Source organism: Oryctolagus cuniculus, chromosome 14 (assembly GCF_051225735.1).
Source record: "Oryctolagus cuniculus isolate XC-2025 breed Fujian yellow rabbit chromosome 14, ASM5122573v1, whole genome shotgun sequence".
Lineage (NCBI taxonomy): Eukaryota > Metazoa > Chordata > Mammalia > Lagomorpha > Leporidae > Oryctolagus > Oryctolagus cuniculus.
This window is the reverse complement of record NC_142880.1, coordinates 39390142-39417292: the sequence shown is the minus strand read 5'-3', so window position 1 is coordinate 39417292 and position 27151 is coordinate 39390142. Positions and strand designations below refer to the sequence as shown.

The 27151-nt window shown below is 43.2% G+C and overlaps 1 protein-coding gene and 1 non-coding gene across 2 annotated transcripts; both read left to right on the top strand.

Annotated features, from left to right (window-relative positions):
• Nucleotides 1-6849: 6849 nt before the first annotated feature.
• On the top strand, nucleotides 6850-9126 carry CARTPT (CART prepropeptide). Its single transcript, XM_008274526.5, has 3 exons — nucleotides 6850-7198; nucleotides 7604-7687; nucleotides 8572-9126. Exons 1-3 carry the CDS (start codon nucleotides 7025-7027, stop codon nucleotides 8677-8679), a joined length of 366 nt encoding a protein of 121 aa, XP_008272748.2. The 5' UTR covers nucleotides 6850-7024; the 3' UTR covers nucleotides 8680-9126.
• Nucleotides 9127-25291: 16165 nt separating this feature from the next.
• On the top strand, nucleotides 25292-25416 carry LOC127487505 (U6atac minor spliceosomal RNA). Its single transcript, XR_007914364.1, has one exon. It is a non-coding gene; the product is annotated as a U6atac minor spliceosomal RNA (small nuclear RNA).
• The last annotated feature ends 1735 nt before the right edge of the window (nucleotides 25417-27151 follow it).

The following is a 27151-nucleotide window of genomic DNA, read 5'->3' as shown; positions in this document are numbered from 1 at the left end:
GGTACCCCCTAACAGATTGCAATGTCATCAGAGTGATGTTCGACCTGGAGGAAAGTGTAGTGAACACAAATGAAGAGGAATAGACTTCAATACTGGTAGTTAAGAAGTCAAGGAAATTGAAGGAGTGCTATTGTTTTTTTTTTTTTTTTGAAGATTTATTTTATTTATTTGAAAGTCAGAGTTACAGAGAGAGGTAGACACAGAGAGAGGTCTTCCACCTGCTGGTTCACTCCCCAGATGGCCACAATGGCCAGAGCTGTGTCGATCCGAAGCCAGGAGCCAGGAGCTTCTTCTGGGTCTCCCACATGGGTGTAGGGGCCCAAGGGCCTGAGCCATCTTCTGCTTTCCCAGGCCAAAGCAGAGAGCTGGATCAGAAGTGGAGCAGCCGAAAGTCAAACCGGTGCCCATTTGGGATGTTGGCGCTTGAGGCCAGGGCATTAACCCTCTACGCCTCAGTGCTGGCCCCCGGGTTTTATTGTTGATTAAGTCTTTTACTATACAGGGGCCGGCATGGTGGTGCAGTGCTTTAAGCCCCTGCCTGCGGTGCCAGCATCCCACATCAGAGTGCTGGTTCAAGTCCTGGCTGCTCTGCTTCCAATCCAGCTCCCTGCAAATGCACCTGGGAAAGCAGTGGAGGATGGCCCAAGTACTTGGGCCCCTGCACCCACGTGGGAGGCCTGGATTGAGTAGTGGGCTCCTAGCTTCAGCCTGTCCCAGCCTGACTTTTGCAGTCATTTGGGGAGTGAAGCAATAGACGGAAGATTGCTCTAATTCTCTGCCTTTCAAAAAGGACTTTTACTGAGGATGTACAGGATAGAACTGATCAGGTTTGTGAGCTGGAAGACCACACCTTCACCACACCCCTGTGTGACTGCATGCCCCTAGCTGACCATGCCTGTGTGCCCACCAGCCAATCAGACTAATCAACCACTCCCCTCTGGAAGTGGATTAAAGGCCTGGGACACTGTGGGCCAAGCCCTTTTGTCCCTTTTTCCTTTTGTTCTGGACCCGCTTCTGCCCCCATGCCTTTGGTGCATGGCCTTTGGGCCACTCATCCGATGCTTTTTGGCCTATGTGCCTCCACATGGCTGGCTGCTGGTACTCAATGTGAATCCAGATTTCCCTTTCTTAGAGTCCTCACTCTCCTATGTATTTTTCCCACTAAATAAAAGGCTTAAACCTTATCATGCTGCCTTGTTATATGTGCCAGTATTCAGAATTTTTCTCTGAATATTAGGCAAGAACCCACAATACTTATTAATATTCTGAATTTATTAATAAGCACCCGGTAACAGAAATGGGATTTCTAAGGGGTATGTCTCTGATAACAAGGAGAGGGGGATGGAGAGGGTATTAATGGATAGCAAAGAGGTCTGACATTTGAACACCATGACAACTTAAAAGGCCAGTATTATTCTGGGCTCTTTAAGACAAAGAAATTATTCAAAATGAAGTAAGGAGGGAGAGAGAAGTTCTGGAGCTTGGGAAAAACATCATTTTGGTGCCTAAGTCGTCACGACCCCATTATTTAACATTGTGGGCCTTTATGGTTCTCACCAGCCCCTATAAACTTTTTTTTTTTTTTAAATCAAAAGCAAGACAGATTTTGTCACAAATCAATTAGGTTATTTTTTAGTGAAAGTTTCAGAACTCTAGGAGATAGATATGAGTAAGAAGAGGTTTTTTTCTGCCTTTTAAATTTTCTTCTCAGATAGCAGCAAGTTAGAAGCAATCTTACTGGCACTAGTGCTTGGCTCTCTGCTGATGAGATTTCTCTACTTGAGCTATTTCAAAGAGCAGAGCTGGAGTCCCACTCTATCTTAGAGGGCTGGATAAGAGGAGTGTGCCACAGCACACCTCCGCAGACACGCCTGGTCACTGCCTCCCCTCTGTGAGGTGATGCCTGTCCATTTTCTATACGTGGGAGGAGAAGTGATGAAATCCAAACAGGACTCTACTTGTTTGGGGGCAACAAAGGTGGGCTCTCCCCCTTTAATGGAGACATTTACAAAACAGCAAAAATACATAAATTCTCCCGTAAAGGCACGACTAACGATTGTGCAACACCTCAAGCTTCGGTTCTTTCTCTAGTAACTTACATAAGTTGTCTTTGGGAAGAAAATGTCCTTAGCTTTAGAAAGCAGGTATCATACTGTTACGGGGAAATGGCGGCAGAAAATTATTGTTACTATTACTACCTCGGTTCTTTGTCTCACATGGAGGAAGAATTTCCAAGCAGAAAAGCCGAGAGATTTAAAAAGATTTATTAGAGTCACAGAACTCCACTCAGAGCAGCATGAAGGGGGGCTTCCAAGAGAGGAAAAAACCCAAAGAAACTCATAGCACTGGGGTTTTTAAAGTACAATTTTGAAGGAAAAAAAAAAAAAACTTTACAATCAGTTACCAGTGGGGACAAAACCCATCAAAAGACTGATTTACAATTCTCCATCCTATCTGGCCTGCTCAGGCTAAAACAAACCATCAAGAAGGGTGGGATAGGTAACTTTTTTTAAAAAGAATTATTTTACTTATTTGAAAGAGTTACAGAGAGAGGTAGAGGCAGAGAGAGAGGTCTAGGGGCCGGCGCTGTGGGGCAGTGGGTTAATGCCCTGGCCTGAAGCGCCAGCATCCCATATGGCACCGGTTCTAGTCCCGATTGCTCTTCTTCCAGTCCAGCTTGCTGCTATGGCCTGGGAAAGCAGGGGAGGATGGCCCAAGTCCTTGGGCCCCTGCACCCATGTGGGAGACCCGGAAGAATCTCCTGGCTCTTGGCTTCGGATGGGCGCAACTCTGGCTGTTGCAGCCATCTGGGGAGTGAACCATTGGACGGAAGACCTCTCTCTCTCTCTCTCTCTCTCTCTCTCTCTGCCTCTCCTTTCTCTGTGTAGCTCTGACTTTCAAATAAATAAACAAATCTTTTTTTTTTATCTTTCATTTAATGAATATAAATTTCCAAAGTACGACTCATGGGTTACAATGGCTTTCCCCCCCATACCGTCCCTCCCACCCACAACCCTCCCCTTTCCCACTCCCTCTCCCCTTCCATTCACATCAAGATTCATTTTCGATTATCTTAATATACAGAAGATCAGCTTAGTATACCTTAAGTAAGGATTTCAACAGTTTGTTCCCACACAGAAACATAAAGTGAAAAATAATAGATGATTTTTTTAAATGATGATGAAATCAGATCAGACCTATTGTCATGTTTAATCCCAGTGAGAGTCAAGTTGGGAATTGATAATTTCTTTTTTTTTTTTTTTTACAGAAGATCAGTTTAGTGTACATTAAGTAAAGATTTCAATCGTTTGCACCCCCATAGAAACACAAAGTGAAATATACTGTTTGAGTACTCGTTATAGCATTAAGCCTCAGTGTACAGCACATTAAGGACAGAGATCCTACATGAGGAGTAAGTGCACAGTGACTCCTGTTGTTGACTTTACAAATTGACACTCCTGTTTATGGCATCAGTAATCTCCCTATGCACCAGTCATGAGTTTCCAAGGCTATGGAAGCCCCTTGAGTTCTCCGACTCTTATCTTGTTTAGACACGGTCATAGTCAAAGTGGAGGTTCTCTCCTCCCTTCAGAGAAAGGCACCTCCCTCTTTGAAGACCTGTTCTTTCCACTGGGATCTCACTCAGATCTTTTTGCCAGAGTGTCTTGGCTTTCCATGCCTGAAATACTCTCATGGGCTTTTCAGCCAGATCCGAGTGCCTTTAGGGCTGATTCTGAGGCCAGAGTGCTATTTAGGACATCCGCCATTCTATGAGTCTGCTGAGTATCTCACTTCCCATGTTGGATCACTCTCCCCTTTATTTATTCTATCGGTTAGTGTTAGCAGATACTAGACTTGTTTATGTGCTCCCTTTGACTCTTAGTCCTTTCATTATGATCAATTGTGAACTGAAATTGATCACTTGGACTAGTGAGATGGCATTGGCACATGCCACCTTGATGGGATTGAATTGGAATCCCCTGGTATGAAATAAATAAACAAATCTTTAAGAGAGAGAGAGAGGAGAGAGAGGTCTTCCATTCCACTGGTTCACTCTCCAAATGACCACAACGGCCAGAGCTGAGCTGGTCCGAAGCGGGGGATCAGGAGCTTCTTCTGGGTTTCCCATGCAGTGCAGGGCCCGAGGACTTGGGGCCATCTTCTACTGCTCTCCCAGGCAATAGCAGAGAGCTGGATTGGAAGTGGAGCAGCCGGGACTTGAACCAGCGCCCATATGGGATGCCGGTGCTGCAGGCCGGGCTTTAACCCACTACACCATAGCGCCAGCCCAGGTAACTTGTTTTCATAATAAGTTGTGAGCTCAGGAAGCGCTCCCTTGCTATTTTCATGGTAAATTTGGAAATTCTGAAGGATGGAGGGTGGCCTGTTTGTTCTTGCAAATGTTTTGGGGGAGGAAACAAATATTTTACACCCCAAGTTCTATTGGGATCACCCTGACTACCTATTAACCCATCTGACTCCTCAGGGTACTTCTTAAAGACAGTTTAAAAAGTCATTCTTGGCACAGCGGATGGGATGTCCACAGAGTGCCAGGGTTCAAGTCTTAGCTCTGTTATGCTCCCTGGGAGGCAGCTGGTGGTCACTTTGCCACCCATGGGAATCTCAGGATCCTGTCTTAGGTCTGGCTCAGTGCTGGCTGTTGTGACCATTTGATGGATGGAAGATATCTCTTTGTCTGTCTGCCTTTCAAATAAAATGAAAATAAATAGAGTCATTTTGTTAAAGTTTTAAAAAGCATTGTAAATGACCCTGGTTTACTTCCCAGGCTTGTCCAAGAACCCTTCCTTAGCCCCTTAACTGATTGTGCCCCTCCTTACAAGAAGACGATAACACCAGGCAACAACAGGATTATTTGAAATTTTGAGTTGTTTTTTTCAAAAGATGTGACATTTGTATCTGGGTAGAACAAGATTTGGGGAAAAGAACTACATTGGGAATATCCACATTCTTTGGGAGGTTGGGCCAAAATCTTGTCTTGGGTTTTCTTCTGAAATTTCCAATGATTTTAGGATGACCAGAGACAGTTTCTGCAATGAGTGCCAAAGTATCCACGCACGGTTTCAACAGTAAAATGTTCTGCCACTGAAGTTTTGTTGTGCAGAATCAAAGGGTGTGTGTGTGAAAGGCAGACCTGGGGGAGGTGTTAGGTACATTTTCCCTAAAGCAAATATTTAGATGCTGTTAACACGTGTGCTGTTTATCAGCAGGGGTATTACTTCTTGAATTGCTTCCTAGTGTGCATTTGAGTAACAAAGAAGTACTTGATAATTGAAGTAGCAAGAAAATTACTATGCATTAAGTATCACAATGACCCCTACTACCTGCTGAGCAATAGACTTGTGGGAGAATCGCTTGGTGGATAATTTGGATTGAATAAGACTGAGATTTCAATGACAAGAAGCTTGTGAGATGCAGGAAGTTCTTCCCAGTAAGGTAATCGGAGGCATCACAGCAGGAATAAGCTTGGCCTGCCAGAGAAGCAAGAAGGAGCCAGTGAGCGGAGGGGTCCCAGGCACAGTGGTAGAACATGAGGTTGGAGGTGACGTACAGATGATGGAATCCTTTGTAAGTCAGGGTGGGGAATTTAGACGGGAAATTGTTAATGTATTTTAAAGGAGAAAAGCACTCGAGATGGAGGTGAATTATAGATTAGAGGAAGCCAAAGGAAGATGGGGTGGGAATCAAGGGGCAACCATTAAGTAGGCTGGGGCAGCTGTCTAGGACTGGAGTGTATCATGGGGCTGAAAAAGAGTATGTGGTTTCAGGAACAGTTGCTGGAAAGAGGGTGTGGTCAAAGACAAAGCCGGGTGGACAAGCAGGTGGGATAGTTCTTTAGGTTTAAGTGGCAAAGTATCAGTTCTCCTATAGGAACTCTATTTTTGCATTCAAGCATGTAGGGACCTTAGCCTTGAAAAACCACAATGTCTTTACAAGTCCCCAGGGACCTGGCTTACCACAGACTTCTGAACTCTGGGATTTTCCTTCTTAGCAGCTTCTTGGATACCAGGGGTGGTGGGCAAGAGGGGTTCTGGGAATGGCTGGGTTCACCCCCAGAAAAAGCTGAGAGCAATTCAAGAAGTAATACCCCTGCTGATAAACAGCACACATGTTAACATCATCAAAATATTTGCTTTAGGAAAAATGTACCTAACACCTCCCGCAGGTCTGCCTTTCACACAGTAGGAGACAGCCTCAAAGTTCAAAGGGCGGGGACGGGTGGCTTAGTATTTATCCAGGGACAGGAGTTTCTGCACCCAGTCTGTCATCTCATCCTTGAGATAACTGCGTGAAATTCCTTTTTTTAAATCCCAGTTTTTACAAAAAGAGAAGGCTGAAGCTCTGGAGGTTCTTTATTTTGTTCTAGTTGGTGCAGCTTGAGAGTGGTGGGGCCTGGGCTGGAACCTGTGCTCCTCGCAATGCTGCCGAATTGGGGTTCCTCTCGTTTTCCCTTCTTTCCGTCCAGAGATCCATCGTGGAGAGGGCCCTGATTTCTTTTCTTTTATGTTTGTCTCCCCAACCCCACCGAGTTTTCTGGAGGTAACGCTCCCTACCCCTGCAGCCGCACGGGGTCTGGGGCGAGGCGGCAGGGCAGGCGAGGTGGCTCCCTCTGCCCGAACCGCTCCAGGCGGTGGGAAGCGACTCTTTTGCCTGTGCAATGCCCCGAAGGCTTTTTCCATTTCCGCGGCCCCTTCCGCTCTCCATCCCTCACCTCTGGTCCCTGGACTTCAGCTCAGGCCCCCCGGGGAGCGTCTCTGGCCCGGGGCTGACAGCATTTGGGGGCGCAGGGTCCTGTTCTCTGCGCTAAGGCCATCTGCGCGCAGAGCCTCGTTCCCGGGCGCCGGGAGCCCGGCGGGCATTGACGTCAAGCGGCGGCGGAGCGCTGCCTACAGACGGTTGACCCGGGCCCTCCTCCACACCCCCTTCCTTCCTCGCCCCCTCCCTCTTCTCCGCTCCCGGACCCCGGCTCGCTATAAAAGGCGGGAGCCAGGGGCGCCTGGCAGCGATGAGTTTCAGCACCATGGAGAGCCCCCGCCTGCGCCTGCTGCCCCTCCTGGGCGCCGCCCTGCTGCTGATGCTACCTCTGCTGGGCGCGCGTGCCCAGGAGGACGCCGATCTCCAGCCGCGAGCCCTGGACATCTACTCTGCCGTGGAGGACGCTTCCCACGAGAAGGAGCTGGTCGGTATTGCCCTCACCCCGGGCCCCTTCGAGCCGCCGCGCGGTCCCTGCCTTTGCACGCTCCCCTCCTCCCTCCACCCCGTTCCGGGAGTCAGGGTACGGGGAGCGGAGCGCAAAGCCTGCTCTGCGCGATGTCTCGAGCCCACGGGCTCCGGGCAGTCTGTAGAGCGCCTCCCGGCCCCCTGTCCCTCGGAGCAACAGGAGCCTCAGTGGCTCCGGGTCCTGCGGTCAGCACTCAGGACAGTGCCCGTTGACTTTCCATCCCGCCTACACCCTCTCTGCCCGCCGAGCCCAGATGCAGACTGTGCCTGCGTCCCTGGCTCCTGGTAACTAGGGCTGGAAGTTAGCACCTGGGCTGGGCTCACAGCCAAGGCGCAACTTGGGACTGCGGACGGTGTGTTGCAGATCGAAGCGCTGCAGGAGGTCTTGAAGAAGCTCAAGAGTAAACGAATTCCTATCTACGAGAAGAAGTACGGCCAGGTCCCCATGGTAAGGACACGGGGTCATTCCCTTCCCTTGAGTTTCCAGAAGAAAATGCTTGCCTTAAGTCTAATTCAGACTTATCCCCAGAATGTGGTTAAATGACGCAAGCTATGGCTTTGCAGAATTCTGGGGGCTCCTTTTTGCTTCCACCTCCAGTACCTTGTCTGTTGATCTCTAAGGGCAGAGGGGAGACCACCGGCCATTTGGGACGATTGGAGGTCTGTGCTGGGACCAGCCTGGAATCTGCAGGCAGGAGCCTATGCTGGGGAGGAGCTTTGGGTCTCACCTCTGGGAGAGTTCTCTGCCTTGGACAGCCTTTGCTTCCACTCACTTCTTGCTCCCCAATTCCTCTACCCTTCCAGAGCACAGTCCGTGTTGTTCAGATCCTAAGTTGTAGAATCTTCTGAATTCTTCAATCTGGACTAGTCACCTTGGGTGGCTCTGGGTAAAAGGCACAGCATACCCACATACACTCTCTTTAAGCCCCCCCCCCCCCTTTTTTTGGATGAGGAAGTGGTAAAACAGGAAACAGGAGTTGTGAGAAAATATCAGTCTATATTATTTATTTCCTAAAAACAAGGTTTTTTCCACATGGATGAGAAAAAAAAGGAACTAGGAAATATTACCCCTTTCTCCCCACTAAAAAGTGGAATAAATTAGGAGGGGATCAACAATTCGATTTTCTTTTTTAAAAGCAATCTTCTCACTGACGTTTTATAATGTCACAAAGCTCCCCATGTTCCAGGCCTGACCGTACTTAGACCTCTGGTGCTGCTGCTGCTGGGGCCCAGCCAATTTTCTCCAAGCGGCAGACACTGTGTTGATGGGGGGACTTGCCCATGGGGCCTGGGTCAGCTCAGGCTGATGACCACCCATTGTGCTGTTTGCAGTGTGATGCCGGTGAGCAGTGTGCAGTGCGGAAAGGAGCCAGGATTGGGAAGCTGTGCGACTGTCCCCGAGGGACCTCCTGCAACTCCTTCCTCCTGAAGTGCTTATGAAGGGGCTTCCACGCTCTTCCATCAGTCCCCACTCTCCCCCACCCCCTCCACTGCCCCCCACCCCGAGGACCACACCTTCCTCCCTGGAGTTTGGCTTTAGCGACAAATAAAGTTTGCATTTCCCTCTAAGGGCAAGGGGCTCTTTTCCTGCTGTTTCAAAATAAAAGAACACATTATATGTTACTGTGTGAAGGATAATGCCTTGTACGGTGTTGCTATGTGTGCAAAGTACCCTTTTCTTATTTTATTTGACGAACTCTTGTGTACTGTCGTGTAAAGAAGGAGAACTTTGCTTTGAAAATTGTATTTTTCTATGTGGCATGGCGGAGTGAAAATTAGGTCTAGTTAATCTTGGTAGATGACATCACCACCTGGAAACTAAATCACCCCAAGCAACACAAAGTGAAGCATGTACAAATTATACATAATAAAGTGTTTTTAATTACTGCTCATAGTGCAGTGTTGTTTCTATAAAGGTAATTTAAGTAGGAATAGTGAAATTAATCATGCTGTTGTTTCAAAGAAAAATATTTTTAAAAATAGCAGTCCATTGGGAGATCAGCATCTCAGCTCTGAGGAGTTTTGATCATTAATTAGCAGATTGTCACACCAGCTCCTCTCTACTCTGTTTTCCTTTGATCTCAGTGCTGTATGCTCTGTGCATGGGTGTGTGGGATGAGGTAGAGATGGTTGCAGGTGGGGTGATTTAATTTTGTTCATTAAGATCCTTAGCTAGCCCCTTAATTTAAACAATAAGACCAAGAGAAGACCAATTGTTTCAGACTTCATTCACATTAAAAGCAATTGGAAGACTCAGAACTTCAGTTCTGGCAACTCCTTTGTTAGAAAATATACATTGATTAAACAAGCAAAGACTTTTGGGGAGTTGGTGTTTGTCCAAAGGAAGGGAAACCACTTAAATACACACCTTGTAAAAACTCTGTGCAAGGGAAAACAGTTACTTTAGTACACAGATTTGAGGGGTACAAATGAATACTGGTGGGGCAAATTCAACTCAAGAAATATAAAAATATTGAGTAGGCTTCAAAAGTACCTCATTTGCTTATATCAGATCACGTTTTTAAAGTTTAAGCTCAATGAAGTAACATGTAAGCAGCAGTATCATGAGAGGTATGGATGTGAACAGCTTTCTCGCTGAAATTCAAGAGGCACCTGTGAAGTCCCCTACTGATAGATGGGGAGCAAGAGTATGCTGGTAGAAATATTCTCAGGGTTGACGTGGTGGTGCAGTGGGTTAAGCTGCTGCCTGTAACGCCGACATCCCACATCAGAATACTCCTTCAAGTTCCAGCTGCTACGCTTCTGATCCAGCTACTTGCCATTGTGCCTGGGAAGGCAGGGGAAGATGTCCCAAGTACTTGAGCCTGTGCCACCAACATGGGAGATCCACACGGAGTTCCAGGCTCCTGGCATCAGCCTGATCCAGCCCTGTTTTTTATGGCCTTTTGGGGAGTGCACCAGAGGATGGACAACCTCTCTCTCTCTCTCTCTCCCCTCTGTCACTCTGCCTTTCAAATAAATAAATAAATCTTAAAAATAATTCTCATGGAGTAGGAGATGGGATGGTTTGTGGGTGGGAGCGTGGTTATGGGGGGAAAACCGCTATAATCCAAAAGTTGTACTTTCAAAATTTATATTTATTAAATAAGTTTTCTTAAAAAAAGAGAAAAAAATTTCATACACAGTTGCAGTGCTGTCATTGTTACTACAAGCATGCCCAATCTCTCTCATTTTGCAAGGTAGATGTTACTGCCATTTTTAGGACAAGATTATAGAATTTGCCTAAATCATACAATTCTAAGTCTTGATTTCAGGATTAATCCCTTTGACCCCAACGAGTCACCTTTTTCTTCCATGTCATCTTGACCAGTCAGCCACAGGCTGGTGGGGTGCTGAGTTCCCCAGAGAGAACTTCTTTCTTTCACTCACTGGAGGTCATTGTGTATTTTTTGGTGTCATGTTTCTTTTTTCAGTCCCTTATAACAGGGCTATTTGTGATTGAAATGTGTTTTAATCTTTTAAAACTGCAAGGAATTGTTTAATAGTTCCACAATCTGCTGCTATTTTTCAGAAATCATTTCTGTTTAAAATTCTAATGTTCCTTTTTAGATTTATTTTATTTATTTGAAAGATAGAGTGACACCCTGAGGAGGGAGAAGAGAGAGGGAGGAAGGGAGGGTGGGAGGGGGAGAGAGAGAGAGAGATCTTTCATATTCTGGGTTCACCCCCCAAATGGCCCCAATAACCTGGATTGTGCCAAACTGAACCCAGGATCCTAGAACTCCATCTGGGTCTCCCATGTGTATGGCAGGGGCCCAAGCACTTGGGCCATCCTCTACTGCTTTTCCCTGGTGCATTAGCAATGAGCTGGATTGGAAGCAGATCAGCTGGGACTTGAACTTGAATATGGGATGCTGGCATTGTCAGCAGCAGCCTAACCCACTGTGCCACCATACTGGACCCTCGCCGCCTTCTTGAGCCCCTTAACTATTCCTATCTGTGCCAATCCAAAATAAGTCAGACCAGAACATTTCTTTAGTCTTCGATTGGTACATAGCCAGGAGCTCAGGGCTAACACTTAGATCTTCTTTCTTCTTCAGCCTGGATGCTTTCCCAAAAGCAACAAGTGTTGGAGGAAGGTGTAGTTTAAAGAAGGGACTATGGACTCTGCTCTGGATTCCTTCAATTTGTCCTTCTCATGCCCACTTCTGGCACATCCCCTCCTTTCTTGTTTACTCAGAATAAAGGGCTCTGTAAAGTGGCTGCAGAGAGTGGTGATAGAGAATATGTAGGCTGAGTATGAACAGGCTTTTTCCAAAAATGCCGGGGTCCAGGTTTAAGTTAATGGTGCTAACAACATTCCACACTGGTGATGAGGACATTTAACCTGAAACGGCTCATTAAAATCACTTTGCCTTCCTATTTTATCACAACTACAGCTTCCCTTCAAACAGAATGCATCAGTATGTTTAATGATTGAAGATCCCTGGGGTGGGGACAAGAAGGTTACAGAAAAGGAAAGTTTTAACGAGGCAGTAGTCACCCCTCTGCGAGGCCCAGAGACCATTTGAGATTGGCTGGAAAGCCAGGGCTTTGAGCCATGACAAGCAACCACATCTAATGCTCTGTGGACTTACAAGACTTGGGAATGAGCACCCGGAGGAGTGGTTCTCACAGGGGCCTGGACCAGTGCAGGAAAGTTGTCAGATGACTTCTCTCAACTACTCGTGAGCACTCCCCCCACAGTAATTACTAATGCCACACCCCTTATGTGATGCTAGCATCTGGAGGGCTGTGAGCTATGCACGATACCCAGGTACTTATACCCTCTTCCAATCTTGGTAATAGCACATCTGAATCTGAGTAGGGGGAGCATTGTTAGGTTGTATAATTAAATAATACCCATGGCCTAAGCAATCTCCCCTAGAATCTTTGCAATGCTGACTTAGTTTTATTATAGTTTATTCATTCACTTGTTCCACACATTTCTGAGTGCCTTCCATGTAGCAGGTGCTGAGAACATATTGATAAACAAGACAGACGTAATCCTTGTTCTCATGAGACAATTAATTAATAAAAAGCAAACACATGAAAGTTATAAGTCATGAGAAATTCCATGAAGGACATTGAGGGGGCAAATGGTGGTATCTATGCAAGAAGGTGGAGGAGGAGAAGGTGGAGGGAAGCACCAGAAAGGTAGAGCTTCAGGCAAAGAGTATGGCCAGGACACAAGTTCAAAGACTTCAAAGTTGATTGAAGTTCAATTTCAGAGAGGTTGACGTGCTTAAGGAACTGAAAGGTGGCCATGAACTCTTGGAAAATGTGTGCTAGATGAGGAGAGGTCCAAGTAGCTACTGCTGCACTGGGATATTTCAGTCCCCTCTGGTGTACAGTTATCTTGCACAGGTGTAAAGTGGAATTAGCTGTTCATTGGTCAAGATCATCCCAAGGGAAAAGGGGCTGAGAGTGAAGAGGGTGTTGTCCTGGTGTCAGCTCTCAGTCTTCTTCGTTTCACTGATGAGTGACTGTATTTCTCTCCAGCCTGATTAACACATGTTTACAATTTACTTCCCTACCTTTCTAAGCTGGAGTGTGCTCTTCAGGGGTTCTACTCTAGGGGGCCTACCAGCATACCTGATTGGGCTTGAAAATAGTTTGTTTCTGTGAATATTTCTAGATGGGCTTCCTCAATCTGCAGAATCAGCTGGATGCAAGAGGTTAAAAATGTAGGGAAGAAAGAGGGAGTAATTGATGGAGTGAGGCTCTTGTCGGGGCTGAGTGTGGAATTCAGAGTCAGGAAGAAGATCGGTGATGAGGAGGAGGGTCACATGATGGGTACAGAGGCAGGCGACTTTGTATGTGGGTTGGCAGGAAGTTGCGGTAAATAATCTGTGACTTCCACTTTCGAAGGAAATAAAGATATGAAGTCTGCATAGGAGGAGGTGAAGAACTACTTATTCAATCATTCTATAAATGCAGTATAAAAACTAATGATTGCCAGGCTTCTGCAGAGTGGCAGTCACAATGATGAAACATAATGCATTAATTTTTATTTATTTGAAAGGCAGAGGGGTAGAAAGAGAGGGAGAGACATGAGAGATCTTCCATTCCACCAATTCATTCCCAAAATGCTCATAAGAGCCAGGTATAGGCCTGGCTGAAGCCAGGAGCCAGGAACTCCATCCAGAACTCCTACGTGGGTGGCAAGAACCCAAGTATTTAGACCATCATCTGTTGCTTTCCAGGCAGGTTGTGTGGAGTAGCCAGGACTCCAAATAGGCACTCTGGTGTGGGATGTTGGTATCCCAAGCAGTATCTTTTTTTTTTTTAAGATTTATTTATTTTACTTGAGAGGCAGAGTTATAGACAGAGAGAGGAAGAGACAAAGAGAGAGGTCTTCCATTGCCTGGTTAACTCCCCAAACGGCTGCAACAGCCTGAGCTAGGCTGATCCAAAGCTAGGAGTTTCTTCCAGGTCTCCCACATGGGTTCAGGGGCCCAAGCATTTGGGCCATCTTCTACTTCTTTCCCAGGCCTTAGCAGAGAGCTGGATGAGAAATGGAGCAGCCGGGACACAAACCGGCACCCATATGGGATGCCAGGACTGCAGGCAGATGCTTAACCTGCTATGCTATAGCGTCAGCCCCCAAAGCAGTGTCTTAACCCACTGCATCATAACCCCTGCCCCTCATTAGATGTTAAGCACTACACAGAGAGGAAGATGAATTTGGAGGCGGAAGAGGTATCAAGGCTTGTAGACAAAATGGTATCTGAGTATTCTTTGAAGAATGTGTAATAAGTCAAAAAGTGAAGACTGGGGGAAATTCAGCTAAGGTTTGGGAAACAGTGGGAACCTAAGTATTCAGGGGAAAGAATACGCTCAGAAATAGCTTGGATGCGGCTGAGTCCATTGGGTGTATGGCAGAAGGAGAGGTCAGAGTGGGCCGGGTTGTGGGGGTGTCCAGTGCTAGGGTACTGTCTTCATTACTTCATTCCTGGGAATCACAGGTGTGCTCTAAGAAGCCCAGTCCAGCAGCATACTGAGAGGGGCTAAAGAGGGAGACCCTGGGAGGGCAGGCCAGGTGGGAAGATGTTGCAATAGTCCCAAAAGGAAGTGAGGAGGGCCCCCTACATGGATAAGGGTGCGGGAGACAGTGCCAAGCAGTGGCTTCCAAGGTGGCTCCTTCAGGTCTGTGTGGTGTTTTCTTTTTCTTTACTTTCTTTTTTTTTAGAGATTTTATCTATTTATTCGAGAGGTAGAGCCACAGACAGTGAGAGGGAGAGACAGAGAGGGAGGTCTTCCCTCTGCTGGCTCACTCCCCAAATAGCTGCAACGGCCGGAGCTGTGCTGATCCGACTGAAGCCAGGAGCCAGGTGCCTCCTCCCAGTCCCCCAACACGGGTGCAGGGGCCCAAGCACTTGGCCTATCCTCCGTTGCCTTCCCAGGCCATAGAAGAGAACTAGACCAGAAGAGGAGCAGCCGGGACTCGAACCGGCGCCCACATGGGATGCCAGCACTGCAGGTGGATGATTAACCTACTGTGCCACAGCACTGGCCCCATGTGTGGTGTTTTTCATTCTCATGGTGAATGACCTCAAACCCAATCTTAGCAAACTTACATTTAAAAACTCGGGTTTATTGAGATGTACTTCGTACATAATAAAATTTCCCCTTCCGAAATGTGCTCCCCCTTCCGAAATGTACACCCCCTACATTTTTCAATGTTACAATGCCCTTTCTTTTATAAAATGCTGGTGGAAAAAGATGATAGGTGTTTGCCTGAAGTTTATGTCAACAAAACAACTTGGCATTTATCTGGGGATGCCAGAATTCCGGGGGAATTTTACTGATCTAGAAAATGAACCTGGAAACTGTTGAGCTCATGGAGACTCAGGCAGTGAGGAGTCCGAGTGGCTGGGAGTTCGGCAGGTGCAGGAGAAAGACAGGACAGGAGAGTCCGCTTGCAGCACAGGTGCTTGGGGGAGGGAGGAAGGTCACAATGTCTGCGGGGTCTGGGCCTCTCCAGGATGCCTCTAGCCTTCACTCCAGAGGTGGTTTCCAGATGGCTAGGATCCCCCACCAGCTGAGACCTCGCCAGACCGGATTTCACTCTGCTTAACCCTATCTACGATTCCGTGTTTGAACACCTCGGGAATAAAGCAAATAAGCTTCAGCAACACTGGTTTTGATTTTATTCTAACTAAAGGCTTTAACAGGAAGAATAAACCTAAAATCATCTGATTTCACAAGTCTGGATCTTTAAGGTGCTAAACAATTTTGTGACTCTTAAGCAGTTGGAATTTGAAGAAAATCACTTTCAATTCCATATGCATGTAATTATATATAATGCAATTATATATTTAAGCTATAAAAATGTTAATATTATGAATTATTACTATAAGTTATCAATAAATTATACATAAATTACACATTATACTATATATAAAATAAAATATAATACATCATATGACATATAGTATATATTTTAAGTATATAACATACACAGTAGTAATTATATATTATATAATACATACATTTATAATTTCATATTGTATATTCATAGATATAATATATAATAAAATAAAAATATATATTATGAATCTATACATGAAATTACAAATATATATAAAATATAAAATAAAGGCCCTCCCAACAAAGAAAAGCCCAGGACCAGATGGATTCACTGCTGAATTCTACCAGACATTTAAAGAAGAACTAATCCCATTTCTTCTCAAACTATTCAGAACAATCGAAGAAGAGGGAATCCTCCCAAATTCTTTCTATGAAGCCAGCATCACCTTAATCCCTAAGCCAGAGAAAGATGCAGCACTGAAAGAAAATTACAGACCAATATCCCTGATGAACATAGATGCAAAAATCCTCAATAAAATTCTGGCCAATAGAATACAACAACACATCAGGAAAATCATCCACCCAGACCAAGTGGGATTCATCCCTGGTATGCAGGGATGGTTCAACATTCGCAAATCAATCAATGTGATTCACCACATTAACAGACTGCAGAAGAAAAACCATATGGTTATCTCAATTGATGCAGAGAAAGCATTTGATAAAATTCAACACCCTTTCATGATGAAAACTCTAAGCAAATTGGGTATAGAAGGAACATTCCTCAATATAATCAAAGCAATTTATAAAAAACCCACAGCCAGCATCCTATTGAATGGGGAAAAGTTGGAAGCATTTCCACTGAAATCTGGCACCAGGCAGGGATGCCCACTCTCACCACTGCTATTTAACATAGTTCTGGAAGTTTTAGCCAGAGCCATCAGACAAGAAAAAGAAATCAAAGGAATACAAATCAAGAAGGAAGAAGTCAAACTATCCCTCTTTGCAGACGATATGATTCTGTACTTAGAGGATCCAAAGAACTCTACTAAGAGACTATTGGAACTCATAGAGGAGTTTGGCAAAGTGGCAGGATATAAAATCAATGCACAAAAATCAACAGCCTTTGTATACACAAGCAATGCCATGACTGAGAAAGAACTGCTAAGATCAATCCCATTCACAATAGCTACAAAAACAATCAAATACCTTGGAATAAACTTAACCAAGGACGTTAAAGATCTCTACGATGAAAATCACAAAACCTTAAAGAAAGAAATAGAAGAGGATACCAAAAAATGGAAAAATCTTCCATGCTCATGGATTGGAAGAATCAACATCATCAAAATGTCCATTCTCCCAAAAGCAATTTATAGATTCAATGCAATCCCAATCAAGATACCAAAGACATTCTTCGCAGATCTAGAAAAAATGATGCTGAAATTCATATGGAGGCACAAGAGACCTCGAATAGCTAAAGCAATCTTGTACAACAAAAACAAAGCCGGAGGCATCACAATACCAGACTTCAGGACATACTACAGGGCAGTTGTAATCAAAACAGCATGGTACTGGTACAGAAACAGATGGATAGACCAATGGAACAGAATTGAAACACCAGAAATCAATCCAAACATCTACAGCCAACTTATATTTGATCAAGGATCTAAAACTAATTCCTGGAGCAAGGACAGTCTATTCAATAAATGGTGCTGGGAAAACTGGATTTCCACGTGCAGAAGCATGAAGCAAGACCCCTACCTTACACCTTACACAAAAATCCACTCAACGTGGATTAAAGACCTAAATCTACGTCCTGACACCATTAAGTTATTAGAGAACATTGGAGAAACCCTTCAAGACATTGGCACAGGCAAAGAATTTCTGGAAAAGACCCGGGAGGCACAGACAGTCAAAGCCAAAATCAACTATTGGGATTGCATCAAATTGAGAAGTTTCTGTACTGCAAAAGAAACAGTCAGGAGAGTGAAGAGACAACCAACAGAATGGGAAAAAATATTTGCAAACTATGCAACAGATAAAGGGTTAATAACCAGAATCTACAAAGAGATCAAGAAACTCCACAAAAACAAAACCAACAACCCACTTAAGAGATGGGCCAAGGACTTCAATAGACATTTTTCAAAAGAGGAAATCCAAATGGCCAACAGGCACATGAAAAAATGTTCAAGGTCACTAGCAATCAGGGAAATGCAAATCAAAAGCACAATGAGGTTTCACCTCACCCCGGTTAGAATGGCTCACATACAGAAATCTACCAACAACAGATGCTGGCGAGGATGTGGGGAAAAAGGGACACTAACCCACTGTTGGTGGGAATGCAAACTGGTCAAGCCACTATGGAAATCAGTCTGGAGATTCCTCAGAAACCTGAATATAACCCTACCGTTCGACCCAGCCATCCCACTCCTTGGAATTTACCCAAAGGAGTTTAAATTGATAAAGAAAAAAGCGGTCTGCACCCTAATGTTTATTGCAGCACAATTCACAATAGCCAAGACCTGGAACCAACCTAAATGCCCATCAACGGTAGACTGGATAAAGAAATTATGGGATATGTATTCTTTAGAATACTATACCGCAGTAAGAAACAACGAAATCCAGTCATTTGCAACAAAATGGAGGAATCTGGAACACATCATGCTGAGTGAATTAAGTCAGTCCCAAAGGGACAAATACCATATGTTCTCCCTGATCGGTGACAACTGACTGAACACCAAAAAGGAAACCTCCTGAAGTGAAATGGACACTATGGGAAATGGTGACTTGATCAGCATAGCCCTGACTGCTAATGGACAACTTAATATATTATCCCTCATAGTATTTTTTTTTGTCTGTTCTACTTAATATGACTGGTTTAATTCTGTAATTATCACACAGTTATTCTTAAGTGTTGAAAATTAACTGAAATGTGATCCCTGTTAAACATAAAAGTGGGAATAAGAGAGGGAAGAGATGTATAATTTGGGGCATGCTCGGGCTGACTTGCCCCAATTGGTAGAGTTGGAAACATACCAGGGGATTCCAATTCAATCCCATCAAGGTGGCATGTGCCAATGCCATCTCACTATTCCAAGTGATCAATTTCAGTTCACAATTGATCATAATGAAAGGACTAAGAGTCAAAGGGAGCACATAAACAAGTCTAGTATCTGCTAACACTAACCGATAGAATAAATAAAGGGGAGAGTGATCCAACATGGGAAGTGAGATACTCAGCAGACTCATAGAATGGCGGATGTCCTAAATCGCACTCTGGCCTCAGAATCAGCCCTAAAGGCACTCGGATCTGGCTGAAAAGCCCATGAGAGTATTTCAGGCATGGAAAGCCAAGGCACTCTGGCAAAAAGATCTCTGTGAGTGAGATCCCAGTGGAAAGAACGGGTCTTCAAAGAGGGAGGTGCCTTTCTCTGAAGGGAGGAGAGAACCTCCACTTTGACTATGACCTTGTCTAAACAAGATAAGAGTCGGAGAACTCAAGGGGCTTCCATAGCCTTGGAAACTCATGACTGGTGCATAGGGAGATTACTGATGCCATAAACAGGAGTGTCAATTTGTAAAGTCAACAACAGGAGTCACTGTGCACTTACTCCTCATGTAGGATCTCTGTCCTTAATGTGCTGTACACTGAGGCTTAATGCTATAACGAGTACTCAAACAGTATATTTCACTTTGTGTTTCTATGGGGGTGCAAACGATTGAAATCTTTACTTAATGTACACTAAACTGATCTTCTGTAAAAAAAAAAAAAAAAAGAAATTATCAATTCCCAACTTGACTCTCACTGGGATTAAACATGACAATAGGTCTGATCTGATTTCATCATGATTTAAAAAAAAATCATCTATTATTTTTCACTTTATGTTTCTGTGTGGGAACAAGCTGTTGAAATCCTTACTTAAGGTATACTAAGCTGATCTTCTGTATATTAAGATAATCGAAAATGAATCTTGATGTGAATGGAAGGGGAGAGGGAGTGGGAAAGGGGAGGGTTGTGGGTGGGAGGGACGGTAGGGGGGGGAAAGCCATTGTAACCCATGAGTCGTACTTTGGAAATTTATATTCATTAAATAAAAGATTAAAAAAAAATAAAATAAAATATATTATCTATTAAATATAAATTAAATAAATACTTATATTATAAACATTATTTTTATATATAATATACGAAATATATTTATATAATATGTATTATGTATTTATATATTTTATAACATTTATATGTGACATATATTTATACAATATATAGCATAATATATAGCTTATAATATATAATATTTTATACACTATATTTTGTAAATGTATTGTATATATTTTAGATATAATATATTTATATAGTATACATTATATATAACCATGTATCATACAGTCATATACTATATGTATCATACAGTCATATAATATACAGCATGATATATTATGCTATATATTAGATATGCATATAACATATATTGTATGTAATATATAACATATGATATAAAATATTTTTCATATAATTATATATAATATATGTATAATATACATGATAAATATCATATATTGGAAATAATATACTATATAACATATAGTCATTATAACAGCTAGTACATGTCATATATCATATAATATAATATGTAACCTGCAATATATTTTATATGTTATATATGTATTATACATGTTAAATATGTAATATATACTATATGGTATATGTTGTATATGACACTACATAGTATATAGTCACATAATGTCTACTATATATCACATGTTAAATATTATACATCATACAATATGTGTTTATGTTATATCACATGATATATTATACATATATAATATGCAATACATAAACTATAATACACAACATATAACAAACAGTTGATGTCATATATAATATAATATATGCAATATATTATATGATAAATAATGTAGTATATGTATTCTATTATATGTTATATATGCAATATATAATCATATAACATAATTATACATCATATAATATTCAACACATAAAACATATATTTTGACTATGCAATATATTTATATACTGTATAGTATATGATGCACACATATTATATAACATATATTATAAGGTGTGCATTGTAAATATTATATCATAGAATACATAATTTTACTATATTATATGATATATAATATAAAATATATTATATAGATGTTATATGTATTATAGATTGTATATGTATTGTGCATATAGCATCTATATTACTATATAATATAAAAATATCTTACTATATAATATAATTACCATATATTACTATATATGATTAGTATATATCTATTACTAGATAAGATATCATATAATAGATTATATTGTATATTATTCATTATGTATTATATAACTATATAACTATATATTGTATATATAATGTAATACAATATACTATATACAATATTATTATATTATTTATTATATATAAACATATAGTATATAATATATATCATATAGCTGTATAATATAGTAATAATATAATATATAATATATATTTATATCTAATTATATAGTATATGTTATATATTACATAATATATTGTGTATATTACATAATACATAATTATAATACATAATATATTATATATTTATAGTATATTAATATATTAATATATTAACATATTTATAATATATGATTATATAATATATAATATATAGTATATAATATCCATATCTATATAATATCTATGTATGTTGTATGTATTATAGATTATATATGTATTGTGCATATAATGCCTATTATATAATATAATCTATTATGTGATATATAATGTATTATATATTATATAATATATATAATATAATCTATTATATAATATATCATAATATATTAGTCTAATATATATTATGCTGTATTATATAATATATAAAACATTTTATAGATTTATGAACTCATACGATTTATATATTATATAAAATTACATATTTATATATGAAATACAGAATTGCTTTTAAATCATTTGTACAGATTACTCTTATTGCATATATGCAAGTCACCTGCGCTAGCTCTCCTACCCACAGTACATGTTGTTTCCATTTGTGTTTTCATTTCCCTGTTTTCGTTGGTGGTTAGGACCCAGCCATGGCTTTCGAGGGTGGCACATGCCTGCCGACTTTGTGGCTGCAAAGCTTGGTAACAGAACTGGAGAGAGTTTCCAGCTTGGAAAATGTCGCACTAGAAAATGCTTTCTAGGATGCAGAACTCCTAAAGCCACACCTCTGGTGGGTGGAGCTCCTGAGCGTACTAGTCCCTAGCTGTCACCGTCCGTTTCTCTCTCGGTGCCTAGTCAGTAAGTGAAGGTTCTGAAGCAGTTAGGTTTTGTGGTTTTATTGAGCACATGCTGCTCCCACTGGACAGCTTTCCTGGCTTCAGCCTGGCCCAGCCCTGACTGTTACAGCCATTCTGGGGAGTGAACCAGCAGATGGAAGATCTCTCTGTCTCCCCCTTTCTCTCTCTCTCTCCCTTTCAAATAAATAAATAAAAAGCAAATCCTAAAAGTAAGTAAATAAAGAGATCTCAGTTAGCTCTGTTGCCACTTTTTGCCATTTGATGTCGGAATGAGAAATGAGCTGTCTGCAGGAGGAAGCACCCTTGTAAAAATTCAGTCATGCTGGCGTACTGATCTTGGACTTCCCGCCTCCAGCACTGTGAGCCGTCTTTTTTTTTTTTTAAACTTTTATTTAATGAATATAAATTTCCAAAGTACAGCTTATGGATTACAATGCCCCCCCCCATAACTTCCCTCCCACCCGCAACCCTCAATGTGAGCCGTCTTGTTTATGAATCCTCTAGTCTGTGTGAATGTGTGATAGCAGCTTGAACGGAGACAAATGCTGTCTATCGTGTTTACAAGTCTATATGCTTACATGCATTAATAATATGTTGTAATATTCCCAAATCTTCCTACTAGTTATGAATCTTTTAAAAATATTTTTTTGGTGAACTTTTATAAAATATTCATTTGAAAGGCAGATTTACAGAAAGTGAGGGAAAGACAGAGATCTTCCATCTGCTGGTTCACTCCCCCAGATGACTGCAATGGCCAGGGTTGGGCCAGGCTGTGAAGCCAGGAGCCTGGAATTCCATCCTGGTCTCCCACATGGGTGGCAGGGACCCAGATATTTGGGGCCATCTTCTGCTGCTTTCCCAGGCACATGAGCAGGGAGCTGGCTTGGAAGTGGGGTTGTCAGATTCGAACTGGTACTCATACGGGATGCTGAGACCACAGGCGGCAGCTTAATCTACTGTGTCACAACGGTGGCCCCTCTCCCCTCTATGAACTTTAAAAAATGTTTAATTGCTTATGTTCATCTACTTGAAAGGCAAAGTGAGGGGGGTGGTGAGCTTGAGAGACAAAAAGAGGAAGAGCACTTCCAGGTATCCCCTGGTTCACTCCCCAAATGCCTGCAACAGCCAGGGATGGACCAGGTTGAAGACAGGAGCCTAGAACTCCGTCAGGGCATCCTATACCATTGGCAAGAGCCAAGTACCTGAGCCAGACCTCGAACTGGTGCTCTGATACAGGACGTTGGCGTTGTAAGCAGTGGATTAGCCTGCTGTGCCGTAACACCAGCCCCCCAAGAATCAACATTTCTTTCTTGCTGAAAATCTGGTATCACTGACGTGAAGGTGTTTTGTCCCTCCTCAGAGAGGGCTATCACTAGCCTTCTGCTCAAACTTGGTATCAGTGGGTGTGGTGATGAATAATCTGTCAGTGTTTTGAACGTGTTTTATCCAACTTTTTGCATGCTCTGGTAATCTACTAAAGTCTACTGGGGACGATATTCTCTCTGGTTGTAAATGCAGAATTTATGACAGGTTACTCATCTGTAGAGAAATTGTCTACAAAATGCCGGTTTAATGGGGCAGCCAATCACAGAATACCACACTCACCCATGGCCAGGAGGGTCATGCGATCCAGGTCCAGCCCCCTTGGGCTTGGCCACCCCTGGGAGCAGTGTCTGAGCTGGATGAGTACCTCATCCAAGAAGGTCAATCCCAGGGATTTGCTGGACAGGAAGCGTGGGTCACAGAAAGAGACTCTCTTTCCCATAGGGTTTCCAAGCTGCCGGCTGGGAGTTCCAGAATCTAGGAAGCCATCTCTCCTGTGAGGAGAGCCTGGTTCTTCATGCTTGCTTACTGACTGTCACCCTCAGAGCCCATGAGATTCCCGGTGTCTTTGTATCTTTTCCAGCCTGCAAGTTAAGACATTGTCTTTGCCTCGCATTCTCTGTTTTGCTGTTTCTTAAGCCAGCGTTTTGTTGAACTCTGACATACAATGTGCCTGCAGAAGGGACCGAGGGCTGCCTTTCCCGACTTCCCTCTGGGCACCCTGGCCCATGGGAATGCCTTTCCCGCAGACACCTATTGCGCCTTTGTGGATGCTATTTCAGCCCCTCAAGACCCTGCCCGGCATGCTCCTGTGCCGTCATGTGTCCACACAGCACGTGTCAAGCACACTGTACCTACTCACTCGCTTTCTCCACAAGTGAGCAAGGGCCATGCATGTTCACTGATTTACAAGGGTGCCTCAGAGGTCTGTGGGGAAATGGAGTTAAAGGGCAAGTTGAGATTGGTCTAAAAAGTCTTTGAAATCCACTCATACCTTTTTTTTTTTATAACATGTATTTTTCATGAACTTTTTGAAAACTCCTTGTATTCATGGATTTCAAATATTTTTGCACCAAAACAAATTTCTTTTTTAATTCCATTTTCCATGAAGATTTTGAAGTACCTCTTATCTCTCTCTCTCTCTCTCTCTCTCTCTTTTAAAGATTTATTTATTTATTTGAAAGAGTTACACAGAGAGAGGAAGAGAGAGAGAGAGAGAGAGAGAAAGAGAGAGGTCATCCATTCACTGGTTCATTCCCCAAAAGGTTGCAATGACCAGGGCTGGGGCCAGGGCAAAGTCAGGAGCCAGGAGCTTCTTCCAGGTCTCCCACATGGGTGCAGGGGCCCAAGCACTTAGGCCATCTTCTGCTGCTTTCCCAGGTGCATTAGCAGGGAACTGGCTTGGAAGTGGAGCAGCCAGGACTCCTACCCGTGCCCACATGGGATGTGTGTGTCTGCAGGCATGGGCTTAACTCACTGTGCCACAACAGCAGCTCCACCTCTCTCTCTTTTTTAAAGTAGTTTATTTGAAAGGCAGACAGAGAGACAAAGAAATATTTCGCATCTGCTGGTTCACTCCCCAAATGCCTGCAATAGCCAGGACAGGGCCAGGCCAGAACTCAATCTAAATCTCCCATATGGGTGGCAGGGACCAAATCACTTGAACCATCACCTGTTCCCTCCGTGATGCACATTAGCAGGAGGCTGGAATCGAAGCAGAGCTGAAATTTGAACCCAACACTCTGCTATGGGCTGAAGGCACCCCAAATGGCCTCTCAACTGCTACACCAAACACCTACCTCCCCAAGGTATTTCTATCAGTAAAGAAAATGGAATGAGCCAAGACATAACTGGCTTTCTGATTTGGGCTCCACTGGCAAGGAAAAAAAGCATGGCTGTGCCAGAAGTAATGGCGGAAGTGCAGAATTTACAAGCACTGATGTTTTCCATGGCTGTAGGTCAAGTACATTCTTCTTAGAGGTGAACTAAAGCGTGTGAAACCTTCCAGTTTCAGCTCTAAGAGTTTATGAACTTTTCTACCTTGCAGGCTTGTCTTCAATTTGAAGCCCTGGCATTCAGAGACATCTTGACTTGTAGTTGCTGAATGTGACATGAGAACAGTTTCTGGTGCCATGCGGAGGGGGAAACGTTAGCACTCCCCTTGACGAGGATGAAAGAGGCCCTTTGGCCTGACAACACACATACGGTCAAGGCATCGCCACCTGCTTCCTGGCATCTAACCACTGTTTCTGAGACCACTATGCTTAGTGAAATAAGCCAGTCCACAAAAGGCAAACATCACGTTTTTTCCATTATGTGGTAGTTAATATAGAATGCAACAAAAGTCCCGCAATGTACAAGAATGAAGCTGACATCTGATGATTTGATGATTGTTTTGAGCCCCTGCGCATGCTCCTGTGGAACAATGGTCTTTCTACTTGTTGAAGACTATGGCTAGTGGTGCATTAAGCCTGTGATAATAAAGTAAACTAAAATTACATTATTGTAAAAATTAAAGAAAAGAAAAGGAAGGAAGGAGGGGGACAGAGGATGGAGGCAGGGAGGGAAGAATGTTTATCTTCTTAAAACCATATCTATCCTTTCTGTCTGTCTCTCTCTCTCACTGTCTATAACTCTACCTGTCAAATAAAAAAAAAAGAATATATTAAAAGGGGCGGGCGCCGTGGCCCGCTTGGTTAATCCTCCGCCTGTGGTGCCGGCATCCCATATGGGTGCCAGTTCTAGTCCCTGTTGCTCTTCTTCCAGGCCAGCTCTCTGCTGTGGCCCGGGAAGGCAGTGGAGGATGGCCCAAGTGCTTGGGCCCCTGCACCGCATGGGAGACCAGGAGGAAGCACCTGGCTCCTGGCTTTGGATCGGCGCAGCGCCGGCCATAGTGGCCATTTGGGGAGTGAACCAATGGAAGGAAGACCTTCCTCTCTCTCTCTCTCTCTCTCTCTCACTGTCTATAACTCTACCTGTCAAATAAATAAGAGAATATATGAAAAGAACCATATCTATGAAATACATGAAATCTTTCAGATTACAAAAAGGATAGTTTCTGCAATATTAAGGATCAAATTAGACACATATTTTGAATGAAATTACAAGAAAGAGTGTATTGAAAAATATCAGCAGTGAAATCCCTTAAAGAATAAACATCTCTTGAGAATAAAAAAATGTTCTATTTAGAGTTAGTGATTTGCTGCTAACAGTTTACATTCTTCTGCATTTTAATGGATGACCTATGTTCACCTGCTCCCGCTTGTCCTCCAAAAAGAACAAGAAATTGCCTCATTTAAAGAGGAAAACAGAACCACTAAAAGCCAGTCTAGTTTTCCCCAGTCTGAGAGTAAGAAAACTGTGAGAAGAGGTGGGATGGACAGCCAACTGTTCAGTCCTCACCCTTGTCTTGGAGACAGGGCAGTCTGTGCTGGCCCAAGCACAAGGTACAGCTTAAGACCGAGGCAAAGAGCAAAGGTTTCTGTTCAAACACTCGTGGGAGTAACAGCTCCAAAGCCACTGAATAAGAAGAAAGCCAGGGGAGAAGGGGGAGAATGCATGCTCCACTTTAGCGTTCCTTTACAGATCTGAAGTCATTTGTTGTCTTACGGACACAGATGCCCTGGTCTCACATTCTGGAAACACTCATGATGTTCAGTGGATTCAGAGAGCAGGGTGCCTGGCGGGTGGGGGAGGGAGGAAGACTTTGGTGAAAGGAGCAGAACACGGCCTAATCCTTAGTTTTCCTAGGGAAGAGCCAAACTCAGCATCAGAACAAGTGTGGGCAGCGAGTCTCTGCAGAGCGGCGGAGTGGCCGTCTTCATCCGAAACCAAGTACCTGGGGCCGGCGCTGTGGTGTAGCAGGTAAAGTCCCCGCCTGCGGTGCTGGCATGCCATTTAGACGCCAGTTCGAGACCTGGCTGTTCCACTTCCGATCCAGCTCTCCGCTATGGCCTGGGAAAGCAGTGTTGGATGGTCCAAGTCCTT

What these genes read in the sequence shown, in the direction of transcription:
- CARTPT (XM_008274526.5), top strand. Translation starts at nt 7,025, where the DNA reads ATGAGTTTCAGCACCATGGAGAGCCCCCGCCTGCGCCTGCTGCCCCTC. An exon ending in CTTCCCACGAGAAGGAGCTG is followed by an intron (nt 7,199 to 7,603) that starts GTCGGTATTGCC and finishes GGTGTGTTGCAG; the next exon opens with ATCGAAGCGCTGCAGGAGGT. An exon ending in AGTACGGCCAGGTCCCCATG is followed by an intron (nt 7,688 to 8,571) that starts GTAAGGACACGG and finishes TGCTGTTTGCAG; the next exon opens with TGTGATGCCGGTGAGCAGTG.